At 40.9% G+C, this 22,075-nt stretch overlaps 2 protein-coding genes across 2 annotated transcripts; both read right to left on the bottom strand.

Annotated features, from left to right (window-relative positions):
* Nucleotides 1-3,272: 3,272 nt before the first annotated feature.
* On the bottom strand, nucleotides 3,273-5,032 carry Trxr2 (Thioredoxin reductase 2). The gene has a single exon (XM_064688862.1). It carries the CDS (start codon nucleotides 4,942-4,944, stop codon nucleotides 3,391-3,393), a length of 1,554 nt encoding a protein of 517 aa, XP_064544932.1. The 5' UTR covers nucleotides 4,945-5,032; the 3' UTR covers nucleotides 3,273-3,390.
* Nucleotides 5,033-6,653: 1,621 nt separating this feature from the next.
* LOC135432961 (uncharacterized) lies at nucleotides 6,654-7,739 on the bottom strand. The gene is made up of 3 exons (XM_064688863.1): nucleotides 7,571-7,739; nucleotides 7,343-7,512; nucleotides 6,654-7,280 (listed from the first exon to the last, which is right to left on the bottom strand). The coding sequence occupies exons 1-3, from the start codon at nucleotides 7,653-7,655 to the stop codon at nucleotides 6,978-6,980; spliced, it is 558 nt and encodes a 185-aa protein (XP_064544933.1). The 5' UTR covers nucleotides 7,656-7,739; the 3' UTR covers nucleotides 6,654-6,977.
* Between the last annotated feature and the right edge of the window lie 14,336 nt (nucleotides 7,740-22,075).

Raw genomic sequence — 22,075 nt, 5'->3', positions numbered from 1 at the left:
CGCCATAGAGTATATATTATATACATATACATTAAATATTGTCATGTCTGGACTTCACGATCTACTTTAAAGATCGAGCGGAAAATAAACAAACTGAGAGAGAAGCACTTTGCAGTCGGATACTTATTTTTCTCATTCCTTTGAGGGTATCATGTTCTTCAGCTTGTAAAAATCTGAAAAATAATATAAGAAAAATCAAATTTAATGACATAGAATCAGTGCAAATTATTTACACGGGCAACCTGTTACCCATCCTTTGCAAGCCTCTGCTGAAGTAAATGACAAATTTAATTTAAATTAATCCCCGCTAGTGACTGCCACGCCACTCCCCGCTGCCACTCGCTACCCACCCTCTTTGAGATTCACATCGTCGTCGCCGACATCGTCATCAGCGCATTACAAACAATTCCACTTTAGGCACGCAGCCACAGCAGCTTGTGGTTACACGGCAGGCGCACATAACGAGATTGTGACTACTGGACAATGGGCGTGGCATCTACATGCCGACTTTCACAAACACACTCTAACACACCTAGCAGAGTGGACAAACTGTTTGCAAGCTTAAGACTTGTTTAGCAATTTAGAATTTTTAAATACCTTTTAATTTGCAATCAGCGGTTGATTTGTTTACCAAGGACTTGGACTTGTACATAATATAAAATGCGTCCCTGGTCTTTGCAACATGTGTACAGCGTCTAGACAATAGCCATTCAATGATTCAATAGTTTAATTTCAAATTTCCACACAAATAAGCAAATACTCAGTCAGAGAAGCAAGAGCTCAAGCAAGGACAACAATAAAAGCTTTCTGTTTAGTTTAGTTATTAAATATATCAATTTCCATTTGGAAAATTACGCCACATTCCGGCCTGGCCTTCTGTGCCTATCTGTGTGGGTTTTGTTTATCCAACTAGCAAAGGTGTTTGCTCTTACATATGCCATATCTCTAGCAGCCTTTAACTGTATCTGGATCTGCACAGCGTGCGTAATTAAACAAAAGTTGATAATGTGTTGATTATTTGAAGTATTTATGTAATATACTGTTTTCTCTGCCATTCTTAACGAATGTGCGAACAACGATAAATGATTTTATTGCCGCCTATTTCTAATGGTAATTATTTAATTACTTTTGCATATGCAGCATACTGCACAAGCATTTCAACCCTAGTTATATTTGGTACGTGTCTCGTGACGACACAACGAAAGGCCAGAAAGATATTCACATTAAACAGGCAGCCAGCTTAAAATTGTTGGCATAACTATATTTGACATTAACTAATGCTTAAAACATTTGTACTTACATTAACTATCTGACCAAAGAGAGCTTTCTTTATGACTTATTAAATTCATTTATGTTAGTTATAGTAAAAATAAGCTTCTTCCCCTTTATTTACACAAAGTGTTTCATTTTTGTAACTAGAGCAGTCAGCTTGGCTCCGTTTAATCAAGGTGTCCTGCAACTTACATTTTACAAGACATTTGTAAGTATAAGTATGCTACATATATGCGAAACATTGCTTATAGCGGTTCACTATATCATATAGCTACCATGGGAAAAAACAGTCCAAAAGTAGGTTCTTATATGGCAAAATATTATGTTTTCCAAGACACATTCTCACATATCTGCAAAAGGTAATGTGTAGAAGGGTTTTAAGTCTTCGGCGTATTTGAAGAAATCTTTACGCTCTCGTTTTTTTTTAATTTTCCTGAAATTTAAAAATTTTATTACTAGTTAGTAGTTAATAGTTGGGTTGGAAGCTGATATATTGTGGAACAGAATTTATTTTAAATAAAATCAATTAATTTTCTTCTATTTCTCTTGGTTTGTACTAAAACTTGGCGTGTGGATAAGGCAAAACGAGAAATGACTCAATATTTTCAGCCACTTGCAAGCACGCAATCAGTTTAGGTTTTCAGATGCCAGCCACGAATTTCGAGCTGCATTGTATTGTAATTCAAACCCCCTTACACAGGTCAACTGACAGCAATTGGCGTTCGAAAACAAAAACGGAACGAAAGCTGCAACAACAGCAATAACGAATGCAATTTTCAAATGCCAGGAAGAAAATAGTTTAAGTGCAAAATTTTACGCTTTATCGAATTACCCGCGGGTGCTTTAACTTACTGCCGAACTTTTCGGGGGCAAAAGTTGTGCGGCGCACGCGTTGCACGAACTCCTCTTTGGGGCAAGGGCTGGGGCTGGTGGGTGCGGTTGCAATTTATGATTGTAAGGTGTTGCAATGGAAACTAAGAGCAGTTTTTCGTTTTCTCGGGTAAATTTGTTATATTTTCTTACTGTCAGCCAGACCATTTGTTAAATGAGTTGGCAAAGCTAATCGAAGAGTTATGGACCGGGATGTCGTGCGAACTGGCGAAACTGTGAAACGTTTGAGCCGTTGCATCCACGAACTGCCTTGACCTGCATCCCAGGATGCCGGTTTACCTTTTTACAGCTGCTGCGCTTTGTTTGCCCTTTGCTGGCAACGGGCACAAAACTTATAAATAACGCTAGGCTTTGGGCAAACAATATACTCATGAAGCATACGTCCATGGACCAAGACTCGAACTGGACCAATAAAAAAATAATTTATAACAAAGCGGCCGAAAAGCAGAAAAAAAACGTAAGACGGGCGGACGCGAGCAGCAAAAACGTGCAGCTAAAATTGCCCAAAATGCTAAAGTAAGATTTATGCAAATCGGATGTAAACATTAATCAAACTTTTTTTGCCTGCGAAACTCCCCCAGCAGTTTCTGCCGCCGCTGCTGCTGTTGTTATTGTGGTGTGCGACTGGCAGGCCTAGGAAAAACATGGCATACTTTTGTGGCGCCAGCAGCCAGATTGCACGCTAAGGATTGTGGGTCAGAGATACTCGTGCAATGAGCGGAAACGAAAAGCAAAAAGAAAACTTTCTGTTGCCCGTACGCAAGCCAAAGCCCTTCTTAGGGCACTTTTTTTTTTGGCGTGAACTTCATAAATTACGACGTCATATGCCAAAAATAGTCACACAGCGGAATCTCGTCGTCATTTATATTGAAACGTCAAATCAACAAAACGTGTGTGCTAGCTACTTGGCAGGGAATGCTTCGCATTAAAATGTTGCAACTTAATGCCAATGGGGATCGTATTCTATGTACTGTGGCAAGCAATTCCTACTTCGCCTTGTGCCCAATTGTCAGAGAATGGAGAACTTTTGTATTTTAGTTTAGCCTCCCCACAGGCACTTCATTAAAAATCACTCATGAAGATGAGCAGGAAATGATAAACCAGGGGAATTTGTTTCGCAGGTTGTCGCACTTTGCGCCAACCAGTGTAGTTCATATTAGGGCAATGGTCCTAATAAATATATATTTCAACTCGAAAGGGAACGGTTTCGGCTCCAAGCCGTTTCAATTAACTACAACATGAAGCTGGCGTCGGATCTCGACCAGAACGCTTTGTTATGGATAGTCTAGTGAACTCCTCTGCGGTAGTGGGATGAATGCCAACAGTGTTCAGCAACGTCTTTACAGTGAGACCCGACTTCAGAGCGGCAGCAAATCCTTGAATAACCTCTCCAGCCACAGGCCCTATGTAGTGTAATCCCAAGATTTTCTGATCGCCGGACACTTCGGCCACAGCCTTGAGGTAACAATGACGCACACTCTTCTGCGGTATAAAGAACTCGGTGGGCTTGTAATATGCGTGGAACACCTCGATATTCTCAGCGCCAATCTTTTCGATAGCCATCTCCTCGGACATGCCAACACAAGAGTATTCCAGGGGTGTGAAAACTGTTGTAGCCACATCAGTATAATCCATTAGCTGCGTAGAGCCGGAAAAGAGGCGTCGTGCCAGCAGACGACCCGATAGAATGGCCACGGGGGTAAGCTCAGGCCGGCCGTAGATGATGTCGCCAACAGCAAAGATATGGGGCACGTTGGTGGCCTCCGTATGATCAACAATGATTTTGTCGTTATGTGTCTGGACGCCAGCTGCACCAAGATTCAGATCCTCCGTGAGGCCCTTTCGTCCGATGGCCCACAGGACCGTATCAAAGACATCGCTACCAACCATTTGGGTTGTCGTATTTTGATACTTAACGAGCAGTTTTCCATCTGCCTGCCGCTCTACCGCCTTCGGAATGGTGGTGTTCAAAAAGCGAATACCACGCTCTATCATCATCGCACCCAGAAACTCGGACATCTGACGATCGAAGCCACGCAGAACAATTGAACGCACCATTACGGTGGGATCGTAGCCAAGACCCTTTAGAAAGCAAGCGCACTCCAGGCCCACATACCCAGCGCCCACGACTAGGGTGCGACCGGGTTCCTTCTCATAGCTAAAGATGTCATCGCTGGTGATGCCAAGCTCTGTGGCTCCCGGTATAGGCGGATATCGCGGACGTCCGCCCACAGCAACCACGACGTATTTTGCGGTCAGCTGCTTTCGTTCTCCCTGTTTTTCAATATACTCAATGGTATGTGGATTCACAAACCTGCCAATGGAGTTAACATACTCCACTTTTTTGTCGCGCAAGTCGACGCGCGTTACCCAATTCACAGACTTAATATGATCCTGCACGGACTTGACTAGCTTCTTCCAGTCCGGTTTAATGTTCTGATCGTTGACATTCCAGCCATAGGCCACAGCCTCGTGCACAGCCTCACCCAGCAGCGAGGCCTGATGCATCAGTTTCTTGGGTATGCATCCCACATTCACACAGGTTCCACCCACACCCCATTTGGTGCCCGCGGGCGTAGGTTTGACAAAGTCAAAGCATAGAACGTGGGCCCCATATTCTACGGCCTCCTTGGCGCATGCTAGCCCGCCAGAGCCACCGCCGAGGACCACCAAGTCGTAATCGTATTTGCAATTGGCTGCGCTTGCCGCTGATCTGGCAAAGCGAAAAAAAAGCACAGAACGTGGAAGCCTCGGGTTCCTAAGTGCCTTGAACATCAGCATTTTCAGCGGCAGTATATACTTTTATTATAACTTGATAATTTGTAGCAATAAAGCTTGGAAACTGCCAACTTGACTAGTTTAATTCAGACTGCCCAGAGTCAAGCTTCGCTGCCAACTTGATAGAAATGCAATCGCTTTCTATAACTTCTTGCTAAGGTATGTATCGAGTGGCTCCGCGACTCTATCGATAAGAGCAGCTGAATATTATCGGATCTGTCAGCCTGATTCATTCAACGCGTTCCAGTTCCGAACATGCAAAGCCGTTTTAGAATGTCAAATTAGCTACGCGTCGAAACTTTATCAGTTGTTAAATGTGAAGTTTCTTTTAAATTAATTCTTGAGTTGCTATAAATTTTTTAATATTGTTAAACTTTTTCTAATCGATTTGTTGTGCATTGAGTTTCTACAAAAATGAAATGAAAGAGAAAACATTTGGTCAGAGGCATGATTTGTCATCAGGGTCTTATATCTTCCGTATTTAAATTGTTTTTGTTAGTTTTTGTGCCAAGGTGCAATGGGGACAAATAAATTATAAATTTATTTGCCAAAGCTTTCCATTTTCTCCTCCATTACAGAAGTTATAATATGAATATTTTGTATATATTATTTGTTGTTGTTATTTTTAAAGCTTTTTCAATACAATGCCGATAGAATTGGGCCAAAATCAATATAAATAATGTGTTTGGGTGAGCTTCATTTCTACAGCGAAATTGTGTATGTCAGCAGCAAAAGATTCATTATTTGCAGTTTTAATTAAGGTCAGGCAACTTATCTCATCAGTGCATACGGCTAGTTTACCTTGCTTAAGAATTTATACAACAGGCAGTCTCATATGCAAGCAATTTCGGCTTAGTGGACGAGTCTTTCTTTGCAGCTGATATCACATATATCTAAATCTACCTGTCAATAAGGACAACAAACTCAAGAAAGCAAAAAGTTCTTCGCACCAGTGACCCAGTTGAAGACATCCTTTTTACTACTATCAACTCCGCAGGGGTCTTACTAAAACTCCTGGCTGCTTCGGAACCGGACTCCAAAACGGTGCCAGTCACTGACATAGTCCCAATTCCAATGCTACTTGGAGAGTGTGCGTGGCCGTCAGTCAGTCTTGTCCGCATTCAATTGCAAAATGATTTATATAAGTTGACTTTGTTGGGGCGGACCATCCGATATTGGGAATACAAAATTTTGTGGCACACTGAAGAGCAGTTGATTTACCTCTTTAATGTGCACGCACACTGCGTGGGCTTGCCCTGAAAATATCAGTTAATGGCATATTGGTCACCTTCACTTAAGGTTTTTCATTTGGAGCAGTTTCAAGAAAATCAAGATATCTTAAGCGAATGCTTTGCCCACATGAACATAAAGGCAAAACCTTTGCCATATACATATATAGCAAAATGGCGAAACGTCAGTTCCAATGATTTATGTTTCACCATGGACCATTTAGAATTTCGGCTGGACGTTGGTGAGCAGTGCTCCTTTTCTCAGCATACCCCTTACCGAAAGGCCCGAACCCATCTCCAATCAAGTAAATGGCGCTATGCTCTGCTGCCTGCCGGCCTGACCGACTGCCCTTTGGCTGTCCATGGCTGTCCTAATTTCTAATCTAATATTTTTGCGTAAGAGAAAAAAATGAGACAGAAACAAGCACAGAGAAATTCTTGGCCATGCTTGGTGTCTACTTTGGGTATGATTTACTTTTGCGGTTTGTTTTTGGTGCGTTTAACCGCAAATATTTAATGGATTTATTTCAGGGCTAGGAGCCCTCAGCTGCGATTCATTTGTAAATGTCTGTGGGCCTTTGTGTGTGTGTGTGTGTGGGTTGTGTATGTGTGGGGTGTGTGTGCGTGGGTGTGAGTATTTTCGTATTTTTGGCATATTTATTAGTTGAACCAAACGACCTACAGTTTGTAGTTGTAGTTGCAACGTGTAGTGTAGTGTATTGTCGTCGTTTCCCCAAGGTTAGAGGCAAAGCCTGTGAGTAATTTGTGTGTGGGCCGAACGACCCAGTTAAGTGGACAAACAATATTTTAAGGCGAGTGCCCGTCACCCCGTCCATCGTGGGGTGGAACATCTGCTGCCACCTCCTCCTCATTCGCAATTGGCACCGTGGTGCGCAAGCAGCCGTGTTGCATCTTTATCGAGTCGACGATGAGAATTAGATGAAAGGTGTTCATAAACGCAATGAAACTTATTATAACGGCATACGTTAAGGAGCTTATGTCTTTCAACCACAGCGACCACATCAGCGTCAACTGAAAGGCGAGCACCCGCTCGAATACGAACAGATTCCATATGACTATTAGGGCCACCAAAAAGGCCAGCCATCGATGCTGTAGGGGATGCGTGCCGGGAGTCGGATCAGTTTAATGGGGCAATTGGTAGCTTAAATCACCTGCACAAGACCCGGCAACAGAGCCAATGCATTGATCAAGTAATTCAGATTCAACAGGGCTTTTGGAAACTCGTTATACTCCATGGACGGATCGAAATTCGTTTCCTTGGGTACCAGGTAGTCGCCAATAATCGGTACATAGTGCCAAAGGCTAGCTTGCCCCTTGTGCCCTAAAAAGGTTTGTGTTACTAGGTTTTCCTGATTGGTGTACTTCCTTCATACGCTTACCATCTATACAGCGGTCCACGTATTTGATCATATGGCAGAGGAGTGCATTGTAGAGAAACAGATTAAATGCAGGCGGATAGAGCATGTTATCCGCTTGTTACAATAAAACAACTCGTAGAATTTTTTATAACAGCACTAAGAATAAAATAGCTTAGTCTACTAAATCACTTTCTCAATTTCATATATATTCTTTTTTCTTTTATTTCCAGGTAAGTGGCAATTAAACCTAAATTGACATGCACAACCTAAGCAAACTGAGAACTTGTAAGTAAAGTAAATCGCATCATTTCGCTCACAGAAAGAAACTGTCTGAAGTGTATTTACATAATCGCGAGCAGAACAGTACAAAGCCAGACTGACTGAGGTAAATTTAAATAAACGAATTAATAGCAGAAATTCAACAACAATGATTATTGCCAATAGCAACAGGGCTCAAAAGTTTTATTATGAATTGTAAATGTGCCCCCATCCACTCTACCCACTTCAGAGCCATCTCCTTCGAGTTACGCCAAGGAGACAGTTCGTTGTTGTTGGCGGAATGTGCTGACAATCGTTGGATTGCAGACTCTTGGACAAACAAAACTTGGGCTATCTGGATAATTTAAACTTTAAAATGACCAGCCGGGCCAGCTCGCATCGAGCCTAGGAAACGAAAATTACCCCCGTCCAACTTTGAAAAAGCTGTAAAAATGCAAAAGTTTGCCCAATAAACATTAGGCATAACTTTCCTAGCAAATCTTTTCGCCGACTCACCTTACAATTTTTTAGTCTCCCAACCTGGAGTAGGCATAAACGAAGTACTCCCAATTTTTTTCGCCCTACCTGCCAAGCGACAAGCTTATCAAATTTTTTACAACTTTTTTCGTGTTTTTCCATTACGAAAAATAAAAAATGAAACACATAAAGTTAAATATTGTGGCGGTGAGTTTGTATTCCGAAAACTTGAAAAAGTTGTAATATTTTAAATGTTGTAATATTTGCAAAATCTGTAGCTTTCATTTGAGAATCGCTTAAAGATGTTGTGCCAAAATTAACAAATAGCCAGAAAATATATGAAACGTTAATTAAATTGCGCCCAATTAGTTTGATTCACTCAACGCCCAGGCCAGCAGCCAGTCGGGCAACATCAAAAAGGTGTTGGCTTCGTGCCCGCGGCGATGCTTAGCAAAAGTTAAACAAAGGTCAAGTGCTTCAAATGCCTAATTAACGCCTAATGAGCGTCGGCGTCAGCGTTGATGACAAACTTTCCTAACCAGGGTACAAGAACCTCGGGCAAGGAGTTTAAGTCAAAAGTCAAACAATTACGGATCGAAATACTCAGCGAAATCCATATGACTGCTGCAAGTGTGAGGCAAAATGTATTTCAATTGTGAGCCTGCAGAAAAGCTTTTTAATTGTGAATTTAAGACTGAAGAATTTTTCAGTGAACAATATTTGACATAGATACAAAATACCTGGACAATTGCGAAAGCCTTTTGCTTGTAAGAAAAGGTTCAAAAATGTGTATGAATAACCAGATCATATCAATAATTTGATGAAATTGCCGTACTGTTTGTCGTTGCCCTTAAAATTTATATTTCATGCACAAATATTGAATTAAGTTTCCTTTTAAGCCAGCTTTTCATTAGTTTATGTGTGGTGCGTGTGGTTTGTGTGGTTGTGCGGAAACTGCTCCAACCACACACAAGTGACGTGTGCATACAACTTCTTGACCAAATTGTAAAAAGTCTCCTCAGAGAATTGGCTTCGGTTTGTTTGTCAAGGCATTTCTTTACCTAAATGTATTTGTTTTTTGCCCTCACGGCCGTAAATTTTATTAATTAATTTCAAATAGGTCGATCCCTGGCTGCTGCCTTAAAGCAATTCCACTAAATGATTTTTTGTTGGCCCAAGACTTTGCTTGTTGGCTTTTACTGTGCACATTGAGAACTGTTTGTGTTGACTTACTATTTGTTTATCGCAGTACATCACAGCTTTTGGAAATCTTTTATATAGATATTTTTATAGAGTGCAATCCGATCACATTAAAGATATACGCTACCATTTACCACGAGTTTTCCGAACATCATGGGGGTGAATTTTCAATTAAAAGTGGGAGTTTTATGGGACGGAAATTAGACCTCAGCACATAGTAAAGGGTGCTATATGTTTTTATATGTCTTTAATCAATTTTCACTAATCAACTAATTTAGAACTAAAAAGTTGCACTTAAATTGTTTAAAATTTGCTGATTCTGCTCCACAACCGACGCACCCAGGCAGCCCTTTGGAGCAGAGCAGGCAATAAAAATGCCAATAATTCGAATACGAAACTGCAAATTTGGTCAGCAATGGCCAGAGGCAACGTTTTATGGGTCTGCAGCGAACATCTCGAATCTAAGCGTAAACAGCTCGAAAGTGATTTTAATTGTTGATGAACATCCTGCCAAATTACATGACTTGCCAAACGAGCTGAGGCAATGGCCCCAAGCTCGAATATGCTCAATAATGGTCTAAAAACGATTTGGAGCCTGCATATTTTTCAGTTATGAGGCAACGGTGATAACCATAATTAAAACCAAAGCAACCAACAAAAATTTGTGCATAGACAACGAAACAGACATATCCGCCCCCGCTGTGCCCCCACCATCCCACAACAACTGTTCAAAAACATGGCCGGCGTTTAATATTCCGCAATCATGCGTTGGACACGTTAAACGGTATGTGGTTCTATATGTGTGTGACTGTGACTGTGTGTGTGTGTGTGTATGTGTGCGTGCGTGTAAAAGTGTGTGGTGAAGTGCGAATTACAACACTTCCTGCTGGGTTTGCTTTGGCTTTCTATTATAATCACAAAACTTAACTATGTGAACATTTCTGGTCGATTTTCTAGAGCTCTTTGCTCTACGCTCTACGGCTGCGGCTATGTTCATCCTTATTTTATGTCCTGCAGCTGCTTCATACATTGACATTGCCAACCCGCACACAATTCATCGTATGGAGAAAAACAAACATTTTCGATGAATTTTTGTGCATGTGCACTGCAAAATTGAAATCTAATCAAGTTGAAAAGCCGTACAATGCGTTTAATTGCTCGCAGCTGGCCGAAAACTGTGAGATATTGCGTCAAAGGATTCCTCAGTGCTTCGACCGACTGCGAATATCCAATCATGTACAATTATTTGCACAATCCAAACACAAAATTTTCGCATGCTTCATTCAACTTCGGTTACGACCTTTTAATACAAATTCTTATAGCAACTCAGGCCGCACAGTGGCTGGATATGTTTTTGTTCTTGTCGGTTGATTGATGTGACAGAAGTAGATACCTAGAGTAGTACGCTCCACTTGTTGATGTCCCTTAAATGTTGGCCTAATCGTTTTGCATCTAGTTCGAATCCCGTAAAAATATTTCACCTGCCAGACATGTACCATTTTCAAATGTTCTAGCATACCGTTAGCAGCGTTACAGTGCTTCAAAAGTTTTATTGCATAAATATGTACAGTCAAAAAGATTTTACATGTTTTCATCACCAACCTGTACAACTTTTCCATGTACTTGCCCCCGCTCGTGCACTCGTATTTTAGTCGAGAATTTCGCAGTACAGTTTTGGTAAAAATCTTAGGTTACAGCTCTGACGCAGGTGGAGCTCAAATGCGTTTTACGTGTACCTGTGGCTTTCCAATTCCTACTAAGTAAAACCAACCTGTTCAACACCTAGAAAGATGCAAGCGCAGAGCGCGCCAGCATTTGAGCACGTATGGAGGAAATGCGAATATATTCTGCATAAGTCTATTCGATTATCATGTATACAGCACGATCCTTTTACATTACATAAGCTTATCTTGTTCATTAGATTAATTCCTACCCCATGCCCATTATTTTGCAGAGTTAAATGCTGTCTAAGACCTTAACTTCAACGTTGCCTTTTGGCTGATGCGGGCCACAAAATAATAAATCTTATTAGATGCACAAAATTTGCTTAAAGATCCATAAATGTATTTTACTAGCGCAGCAAAATCCCAAAGAAAAGAGCTTAACTGCCACACACACAGATACACATATATACACATGTGGAGTTGTCGATAAATGTGTGTAGACTCATACGACACACACACACACATATAAATATGAAATACGTATACAATAAATCTAAGCCGATTTAATAAAAGGCATTAAAAAATATCTATTTTTGAAATGAAAAATATTAAATCGGCACGAAGTCAGCAGGAAAATGGCCAGCAGCTTGGCAAAGGATACACACACTCAAGTTGATTGGAAAAGTGCCTGCGCCTGGCCACAAAGGAGGCCAGAAAGAACCCTATAAGCGTCAGTCGCCCAAAATGAACACCCGAACACCCAATGAATGGGAGCAAGCGGATAAAATGAAGCCAGGTCCCTACATCAAACAGGAAAATGAAAACGGAGACAAGGCTAGAACTGACCGCTCACGCATGATTAAAAAGACCGAGTTGGGTCAGGATCGGTTCTGGGGCTGGGCTATTGAGTGCTTAGATACTTGGCCGCACGGGCTTCCTTTCAAGTTGAGTAAATGAGCATTCAAGCGTTTCAGATTATCAATATGCATGAATGGGAAGGGACAGCACAACGAACCGAATGACCGAATTGTACTTAAGTTCAACTTAACAGCCCAGCCCAACAGATGCTCTGGTATAGCCATAGATATGGGCCAGTATGGGGGATATGCGGCGATTATGTGAGGTGGTTGCGTATCGCGTTCTTCGAATGTGGAGCTTGCCTGCCAAATGAAGCGATTTCTCGCTCATTTAAGAAGCAGTGCAAAGGCGGGGCACAACGGAAATTCGTTTGATTGCAAAACCCCGTAGGCTATCTGTCGCCGACTGTTCTGTCGTTATGCAACACTGCCAATACCAACGAGCATGTCGCAAAGACGACAAGTTGATGCGTCTGCTTCTGGATCTGCATCTGCATCTGCAACTGTTGCGGCTGCATCTGTTTGACCCCCTGTGACAGAGCTGAGCAGCTCATAGTTGAGATATTTTTGCTGCTTCTTCCGGCCATGTTGGCGGTATGTGGATGTGCGGGATGTTCGCTTGGCTGCGCTAATGCGCGCCACTTGCAGAATGCTTAAAAACTCAATTAAGTGATGAAGGGCGACGGCAACTGGCAACTGGAAAGCAACGCAGCAGGCACAACACGAAGCCGTCGAGCCTTGGCTGCAGCAGACGCTGCTTAAGCAGCAACAGAATCCGAGTAATATAATTAGTTTAGCTACAAGTGGAGATGGTCTGCTCGACAGTAGTAGACTTGGCAATACCCTATGCTCAGGCTAAAGTGCGTAGATCATAAACATGCGTGGAATCGGGAAATATTTTAATTGTATCTGCAGATGAGCACATGCAAATGCAAATATTTACATGCACATAGTTTGAAGTAAAATATTTAATTTATTATCTGATTTTCATGAGATTTTCAGAATAAGTTAATTCAATATTTATATGCTGACAGTTATGAATACCCTTCTACAAACTAAGTATGTGTAATGAAAACTTTTTGGTTTTTGCAAAGTTCTTGTCTAAGCTTGCCATTTATAAATTTCATGGGTCTGCTCTCCCTACATATGAGGGAAATCTCTCCAACATCAGACTACTATGTCATTAAGTTGCAATTGGTGGTAGCTTGAGTATTTGTTTTTAACGAAACCTAAACCATTCGTATCATTACTTACCTTATCGACATTGGACCTCTCGCTTTCGTTTTCTTTTGTTTAGTTACCAATACAAAAAGTATGACAATATATGCAATATATATTGATGCAATTATACATATTTTTCCGCACAATGTTCGAGTTTCGCATAATTTGTGAAACAATTTTGCAATTTGACACTGTTTCCAAGCGTTTGGCAATTGGTCAATTTCATTTTCATATTGCCGCTGTTTGCGCAAGCCCGTATGCAAATACACAGCCACAACCACATAGAAAACACGCCGGTCACTAATTATGATTGATGCACTTTAAAGTTGTTGGCAAATTATTATTTCCAAAAAGGCGAAAGGAGAACACCCAACGCGAATCCTGTTGCCCCACGCTTAACTCAATTAGTCAACCTGGACAGGCTTCTGCTGCTGTTGCTGCTGCTGCTGCTGCTGACGTTGACGTTGCTATCGGTCCTTCATCCTTTCGTTTGGGCCAACTGTTGCAACGAAATTACCACAAAGTTTTCTGTTTGCTGCATAATTAAAAAGTTTGAAAAGCTTTTGCCGAAACCAGGCAACAGCCAATGTAGAGTAGCTGCCCACGCCGTGCCGAACACTCCTCGAGCTTGCCAGCACTTGTTCTGGTCCTGGCCGACAAGCTATTATAAACCAGCGGTTATGCGGCGGTTGCAGTTTTTGCATGATTGACAACCCAACAGCCCGTACCGAGTCAGGAAGCAGCTCCTGCTTCTGCTCCTGCTCCTGTGACTAATTCCTCTAGCCCAGAACCCGCCATAAAAAGTTTGTCAAGGACATGCCAACGCATGTGCCTTCTCTCAGTTCTCTGTGGATGTGGATGTGTGTGTGTGAACCAGTTTCTGTGCGCGCTCTTCCGTTGGATTCTGTATATATAAATATACAACATTTAACGAGGCTTCTATATTTATTATTTTTTGCACGAAATATTTATATTTTTTCATCCGGCGTTTTTGATGATTAATTTTGCTGCCAAATGAGTGCAAAAATGCTTCATAAAAGTGCAATTAAAACTGCAATTTTGTTTTTTTATATTTTCCTTAACATCAAGCGGGCCAAGGCCGCTGCTAGTATAGAAATTATAATCCACACATAATTAAATATATGAGTTGGTATGTGTTTAATGTTCTTTTACATTATTTATAACTAACCATTAATAATAACTTTATGTGTAATTTTTTGTTTATTTTTATTAATTAATACACTAAGATGATCTTTTCGAAAGCTTCTTCCCAACGGTAAATATATTACTCAAGAACGGGTAGGCAAACCTTTTCTGATCTAGCTTCAGTTGTTCAAGCATATCTTGTCGTTTACACATATTTGGATGTCACATTTCAGCCCTGAAGATAAAGCTGAAGAAATCAACACAAACTTAACTCAACAATGAGTTTTCCATACCGCGTTGCACCGTTTAGGTTTTCGTTGTGTAGGTTTTCAAAGGAACTGCGCAACCGTTTACTTGGACTTCTCACCAGCGATTCTGCTGGTAGCATTTCCCTAATGACAACACATTAGTGTTTAGTTTTGTCTAGAAGTTTTGCCACTATTTATGCTGGTCGCCCCAATAGTTGCTCTTGTTTGTATTGCGGGAAGCGAAAACCCCAAGTGTCAAGTTACGTAGCAATAACAAAAAAAAATTAGGTTCCACCTCTAATTCGAGGTGCGCCAGGTACCTGGCTCATTAATCATTAAAAATACACACAAACAAACGCGAGTGGAATGCAATTTGTTTTATCGTCAGTACAAGCACCACCCCTGTCTGCCCCAGTGAGGCAGATGTACCTCATAACGCACCCTGCACAGATTTTTTAGACACAAGCACAGATACATATACACATGAACATCCATGCCCACACTGTTAAAGACCTGACCGACCGCATGACATTAAACAATTAAAATAATTACGCAAATCTCTCATAGGATTAGTCTCACTTTGGCGTGAGAGTGTTCACTTTTCTGAATACACACTGTAGCTGGTATTATGACTTTGCTATCGAGTTAGCCTGCATATGAGAAACGCTCATAAGGGAACAATCATTCTTTTATGGCTCCATCGAGTTTTACTCACAAGGTAAATGTCGAATAACTTTTTTTTTAATTCCCCTTTGGTTCACATCCGTAAACGTAAAAATTAAGGTATTTAGGAACAGCTGAAACGAGCAAGAACACGAGCGCCACATATGAAATAAAGTTGTCTAAATTTTGGAAAAACAAATTGTCACACATTATTTAAGGGTATACAATTAGGATGCTAGTTATGCCAATGTTTACTCTATCCTCTTCTTTTTTTTTGATATCGCTTGTAACATTTGTTTGTTTGATTGCCTGCCTGTCTGCACATTGCTCTATTTGTTTGTATGCGGTTAGCTTTGGTTGTGTCTGCTCGTGTGTGTGTATCAAATTAATTAAACTTTTAATTGACACGGTATTTGTTAGGTCATTTTCTCTGTGCGTGTCGCTTTTTGGTATTCTATGTTTTGTATTTTAAACATTTTTTACACAGGCTATTTGGATATATTTTATTTTTATTTATTTTTTAAATTTGTAGAATGTTTTCCGCAAAACAATTAAAAATGCGATGTGCTAGAGATATGCTATCAGAGTTTGTAGAGGTATATGTATTATACTTGAATGCTATCTTTATGCATTCTTGACAGGGGAATTTTTACTTATAAATGGGTAGGCGTATATGAACCACGTGATAAATACTTTGCATTCATTCATGAAAATATGAGCCACTTGAAACATATGCTCATAGTTTATATTATAGATGCCTTAATCTTATAATAAAACTCACGAAAAAAGGATGGGAGCATGGCTGAAACATGTAAGTGTTGAGGCTATCAACATGCTTTTCGATCACAACTTAGAAATTTTACAAGGAAAGGGGGCCATCTTCAGGTAGCTTAATCCTTGAACAGGGTAGCTAGGGCAAATTAATCTGGCGAGTCCAGCCACTTTTAAACTAAAGCCAAAGGCTTAACTGCTCTGTGCTCGTATATGTGGTAGAGTTGCGGTCTTGTCTGCGTGCATTATTCGCCTAGGCAACCTGCAAAATGCCTGATAATGGATTATTTCAAGTCATAAATGTAAATGCGGACCCGCATACAACGACTCCCACTGAACACCCATCCAGGCAACTAGCCAAAAGCCCAGCAACAAGCAGCCAGTCTAACAATGGCGGTGAGCAATGCGATGACGCCATTTTGTTGCAACAGTAGCAACAGTTATGGACGCCATAAAAAAGGCAAAGAGCAATGCGGAAACCAGCCAAGGGGTTCTGGCCAGGTGGGTGGGTGGTGCAGGAACGGCAGGTTTTTATGGCCACGGCAAAGTCGCAACAGCGCAACGGCAACAACTGCAGTCAACAAAGACGCGTAAATTATTTTAGATTTACATTTCTGCATTTCATTTGCTCAGCTCGCACACTTAGCCATTCACATTCCTCCCCCACTCGCCCTCCTCGCCACTGAGCCGGGCACTGGGCCCGCTTGTGTCTGCCGTTTGCCACCGGAGGCGTTAAGCAAGACGGCGTGGCACATAATTTATGCAATTTTTATGATTATTCATTATGAGCGCGGATACGCCTGGGAAGCACCATGGGTACCGGGCCTCCATATATAAAAAAAACTATTTATAGTATTAGTATGTTTTTAAGACTTTTGAGAATAAAATTAATGCTTTAATATTGCATTCAAATTTAACTTAAATTATAGAAAAAATATCCCCATTATGTTAGTTCTTTTTCTTCATTTAAAGAATTTGCAACAATTTTTTAATGCAGTTGAAGCCCACTGTTCCGGTTGGGTGGTTGGGCTTGGGCGTCAGGTCCGCACTGCATTTGTTTCATATTTTACGCATATTTCTTTCGCCCAACGGATATGCAACAAAACGTTTGCATATTACCACCCAGATCCAACCCAAACGTCGCTCATATATTTTTCAAGTAATTAGCATTAATTTTGCCAACTGATAATCCCTGCGGCTTATGGCAACCATTGCAATATGAGTCGGTCGTCGCTTTGCGGATTCTCTTTCTGTTGCTTCGCCGTTGCCGGCTCACGTGCTGGCCATGTGGGCGACGAACAAACCGACTCTTGGGCATCCTGGTCCTGGCGTCTGGTGCCTGGTGCCTGGTGCCTGGTCCTTGGTGCCTGGTGCCTGCTGCCTGAGCCTGGACTTGCTATTGGTGCTGGGCTTTATCGCATGGCATTTGCAAGTTGTTGATTGCGTTATGGCTAAAGTTAATAAAGTCATTTGCATCTTGCATTAAGTGGCTCAGTTGCTGCCATTTCTGGTTCCTGGTTAACTGTATGTTGGCACGGGGCCAGCGGAGGCTCTCAGTTTGCTCTACTTTAAGGTAAATTATGATTAAGCCTGTGTAATTAACTTACGAGTATTTGGAAATGTTTGGCATGTGGGTCAGGGAGATAATTCTGCTAATACAGACAAAATGTTAGTGTAAACCCTCTCAACATAAAACCAAAAACAAAATACAGTGAAAATTATCTTTGGCGATCAGCGACCGTCAGCTACACTCTAGAGGAGTTTCTACCTAATGGAGACGGAAGGGGTACGGCTTGATTTACTGTACAGTAAAAACTCTTCTAATGTCAGACACTTATTTTGGTCGAGAATTTTCTATCAGCACAGTAAAAACTCTTCCGCCGGATACTCCTATACCCATCTTGACTGGATATTATCTCGCCAACCATTTTTTCTATGTGTACAATTTACAAACCAATCCACGCTCGTTTGGCGAAACCAATATAGTTTATTTTTCCATGAGTTCAGTGTTTAACTAATTCAAACCAATTAATTATACAACTTGAGAAGCAAGCATAGAAAAGAAAAAAATTATATCCCTTAAAGTGATTTTTCCGGAGCAGCAACTAGCAGCCCGAAGCTGAAGATTTCTTTCGCATTTTCCGAACATAAAATATTCTCTTAACTTCGTACAAGTGGCACCATACAGCAAAGGGGCATTGGAGTAAAACGTCAATCTAATTGAAATTCTAGACAAAATCTTCCGCAAATTACCTTCATTGACAAAAATCTCTAATCCCACGATGCTGGCGAAGCGAAACCTGAAGACAAACTCGAAGGCCACCCCGCGAACGTACAATGCCATGGCAGACCGACAAAACATTGGGCAGAGTGAGAAGGTAGCGACTCTTCCTCGATAAGTTATTGTTTAAAAAGGGTCGAGGAGGGCTTGGCAAGCGGCAAACATACTTGAAATGAAGAGCAGACGACAGCAACCGAAAAAGCAAAACCAGCGCCAAAGAGCCAAAGACGCAGGAAACGGAAGTGCGGCAAAAATGACGCTTGCATTGTGTGTACAATATATGTGTGTATATGTGTTTGTGTGACAATTGGGAGCTCCACCTGCATCCCAATTGGCACACTGCTGCTGAAGACGATTTCGAATGACAGGCAAGTAGCCGAGAAGAAAAAAAGTAAAATAAAATAAAATAAAATAAAATAGGTAAATGCTTTGCGGTTATCGTCTTCATCTTTTTCGTTGCGTCTTTGTCGCTATTGCGCTGAGTATATTGCCATCAGCCACGCCCTCTTGGGCCAGCTCCCCAGGGGCAGAATACATTTTTCATAGCTGCAGCTTTGGCTGCTTTAGCGATTTAATTTAATCAACTGAAAGCGCATTTGCAGCTTTTCCAACCACACACACACTCACACACACGCTGACACACATGAGACCTGCATTTTCATCCCATTTACTACTGCTGATTCTGAAATATCTTGGATTTTGGGCAACGCTGTCATTCAACTTATTGCAAACTCTTTCAGCTAAACCCACCCAGCGCCTCTCTCCAATTTCACAGCTTATCGCCGCTGTCGCACTCTTGGCCGCCTCTTTAATATCTCTTCAGCTTGAACTTTTTGTCATTGATTTTGCGGCTGCTTCTTATAAGAATTTAGTTGTTATTCACACAACAACTAAATTGTATATTAATAATTGTGGCTGCTATGCCTGCATCTAATACAGTGATTTACTGAAATATGTACTGATTAGAACAAATAATTGCGATGCAGCTTTTTTTTATAAAGATTCAATTAAATTAAATCAATTGCTTCACGAAATTAAAATATTCTGCAAATTAAATACCAAAATTAAATAAAGATTTGCAACTAGTTCCATCAACAGTTTTGCCATGTTACAAGAGAGTATAGTAAGCATAAAAATGTCATGAAATGCGAACTTAATAAGCCCACTACGAAAGTGGGAGCGTAATCCAAATCCGTGTCTGTTAAGAGTTTGCCTTCAGCTTAATCAAGGCACAGGCAACAGAAACACCAGGCAGACCTGTATGTAAAATTGTGAAACATGCGTCACACGACGCTTAGATTCACGTTTCCATTCGCTGCAGGCACAGGAAAAGATTCCATACCAATGACAAGAGCTTTTCCCTTTCCACCATCACCCAAACACACACTCGCACCAAACCTAGATGACAGCTCTGTTGTTGACAGTAATAAGCGACTCTCATATCGCCAGACACGCGGAAAACACCAAAAGGTAACACTTTAAAGCAGCAAAGAACTGTGGCCTCCTCTCTTAATGGGGACCGCAATGCATGGTGCAATTCTTCCTGGGAGTTGAGAGCACGCATTCTAGCCCAAGGCTACCAAAGGGTAGAGGAATTATAAGGGTAGACAAGCACTTTATATCATATCCCAGTTATCCTTGTGGGCTTATAATGCGTCTGCTGTACACACTCGTTGATGGCATAAAATTGCTATTTGTAGCCGGGCGTGAAAATTACACGCATTTTGAAGTCTAAATTGACATTAATTCAATACCCTCAGGATAGAAGGCATTAAACTCTTGTTCTTGATATTTGTTAGGGTTGTGTCGTTGTGCGTGTGTCTCGTTGAGTATGAACATTTAAATGTGGTTGGTTCACTCCGCGCAAAGTTTGTCGTAGACGACTAAATGCTGGTGCTAACTTTTTGTTAAACAATTAATTAGCATCGATACGTACGTCGGCTACTAATTGGCAATTGACTCTTAATTCTCGTCGGTGTATAAGCTATCATTCCTGGGCTTATTGACCCAAAAGTTCAGGATGCAGTTACGGCTGAAGCTGATTGCCATATTGATCGCATTTGAAGCCTAACTCAGAAGCCTAACTCAGTTTGGCAATAAAATTTTTATTTGTGTGAATGAGCAGAGATTAAATTTTAAAATTTATATATATCAGTCGGATTCAATCAGCTTTGTAATACTCTAATCATAGTGTTTATTATTAGCTAGGAATAATAATATTAGTTTTCAAATTGAAATAAAGTAATAGCTTTCAAAGATTGAAACACAAGCAGATTCCCTGTATTTTCTATCATATATCAATATATACTTGATTTTTCTGTATTGCTTTTAGTGCACATCTTATTATTTGAAACTTATTGCTAAGCAGCTTCAGTCCGATTCGTTTCGCTAAGGAAACATCGTTTCTGCCGATTTTTCCTTGGTTTGTTTGCATAACTATAACCTAATTTGTTAAAGCTCAACCATAAATTTGGCCAAATGCTGGCAATTTTGGCCAAACACCAAGCTAACTGGCCAAAGAGAACGAACAAACTTGAAGCGATGAAGCTTACTTTGGTCAAAGGCAAATACCACTGATTGTGACAATCAGCGTGACAATAAAATTGGCGGCCAGTTGCGGACGATTGGTATCCGGCCGGGATTTGAGATTAAGATTGAGTCTGGGATCGCTGGGCGACATGCGCTGGGCACAGCTTGTAGCTTTTGAAGAAAAACGATGGGCAGTCAGCTTTAAACTTTGACAATTTCCATGCCAACGAAATGCCAAAAGAATTTTAAAATTCCGACATGTCAACGACAATGTGGAGGCGCTGAAGGGGCGTGGCAACCAAAATGACAGGCCTGTGACACGCACAGACCAACTGTCACACCCGCTGCATATGTGTGTGCGTGTGTGTGTGGGTGGGTGTTTGCGTGGCTAACCCTTGCCAAAGCGAATTTTATAAAATTGTCATGGTAAAAAAAAGCCAAGGAAAGCTAAACAAAAAACAAAACAAAGCAAAGTAGAGCAAAGCTGAAGGCACGCTACGATGATGACTTTCTTTTTGTCCCTTCTTATTTATTTTTTATTTCTTTTTTGTTTATTTATATTTATATATATATATATATATATATTGTTGTTGCTCCCAGTTGCTTGAGGCATTATTGTTGCTGTTGTTGTTGTTCTCGTTGTTGTAGCAGTAACATTATCTAAGCTAACAAATTGTCAACACGTACAAATGCGTTCACTCAAACGTAAACGGGGTAATAACCATTTTTCGTAATAATTTTATGTCATAACAAATCTGGGCTATGCCCGTACGTATAAGCGTTATTTTCTTCTCTCCCCTTTTTTCCTTTTTTTACCTATGCAAGAACAGCGCTCGTCCTGAGGTCCCAGCTGTAACCGCGGCAAAGGACCAAAGCGAAGTCTCAGATAAAAGATGCGATGATGACTATTCAGTGAGATATCTAATTCCCAGCGTCTTAGGCCGAGACGATACGATCGACTTCTTATTGCCAGAAATAGTTATTGAATAGTTTTCTTGAATTGTATTTGATTGAAGTTGTCGAACTTTCATGTGCATTAATTAAGAAGTTCCCCATTCTCTACCGAATCTCAAAAAGTTGTTTCAACTTTTAAAAAGACACCTCAGTAACTCCTCAACTATAGCTTAGAATTGATCTAAGTGACTCATTTGGCCTCCTTCATAGCATTTCTTGAACATTAACTCAAATGTATGCATTTACATTTCGTCGAG

This window comes from Drosophila montana, unplaced genomic scaffold (genome assembly GCF_035044405.1).
Source record: "Drosophila montana isolate Dmon_TW-CO22-7 unplaced genomic scaffold, ASM3504440v1 contig_3216_1, whole genome shotgun sequence".
Lineage (NCBI taxonomy): Eukaryota > Metazoa > Arthropoda > Insecta > Diptera > Drosophilidae > Drosophila > Drosophila montana.
Note: the sequence above shows the minus strand (reverse complement) of the source record. Positions and strands in the feature narration are given on the sequence as shown.

Excerpts from the sequence above, each read along its gene's own strand:
- Trxr2 (XM_064688862.1), bottom strand. The coding sequence starts at position 4,944 with ATGCTGATGTTCAAGGCACTTAGGAACCCGAGGCTTCCACGTTCTGTG.
- LOC135432961 (XM_064688863.1), bottom strand. The coding sequence starts at position 7,655 with ATGCTCTATCCGCCTGCATTTAATCTGTTTCTCTACAATGCACTCCTC. Across the intron at positions 7,513-7,570 it reads CGTGGACCGCTGTATAGATG|GGCACAAGGGGCAAGCTAGC; the intron begins GTAAGCGTATGA and ends AAACCTTTTTAG. Across the intron at positions 7,281-7,342 it reads TGTTGCCGGGTCTTGTGCAG|CATCGATGGCTGGCCTTTTT; the intron begins GTGATTTAAGCT and ends CATCCCCTACAG.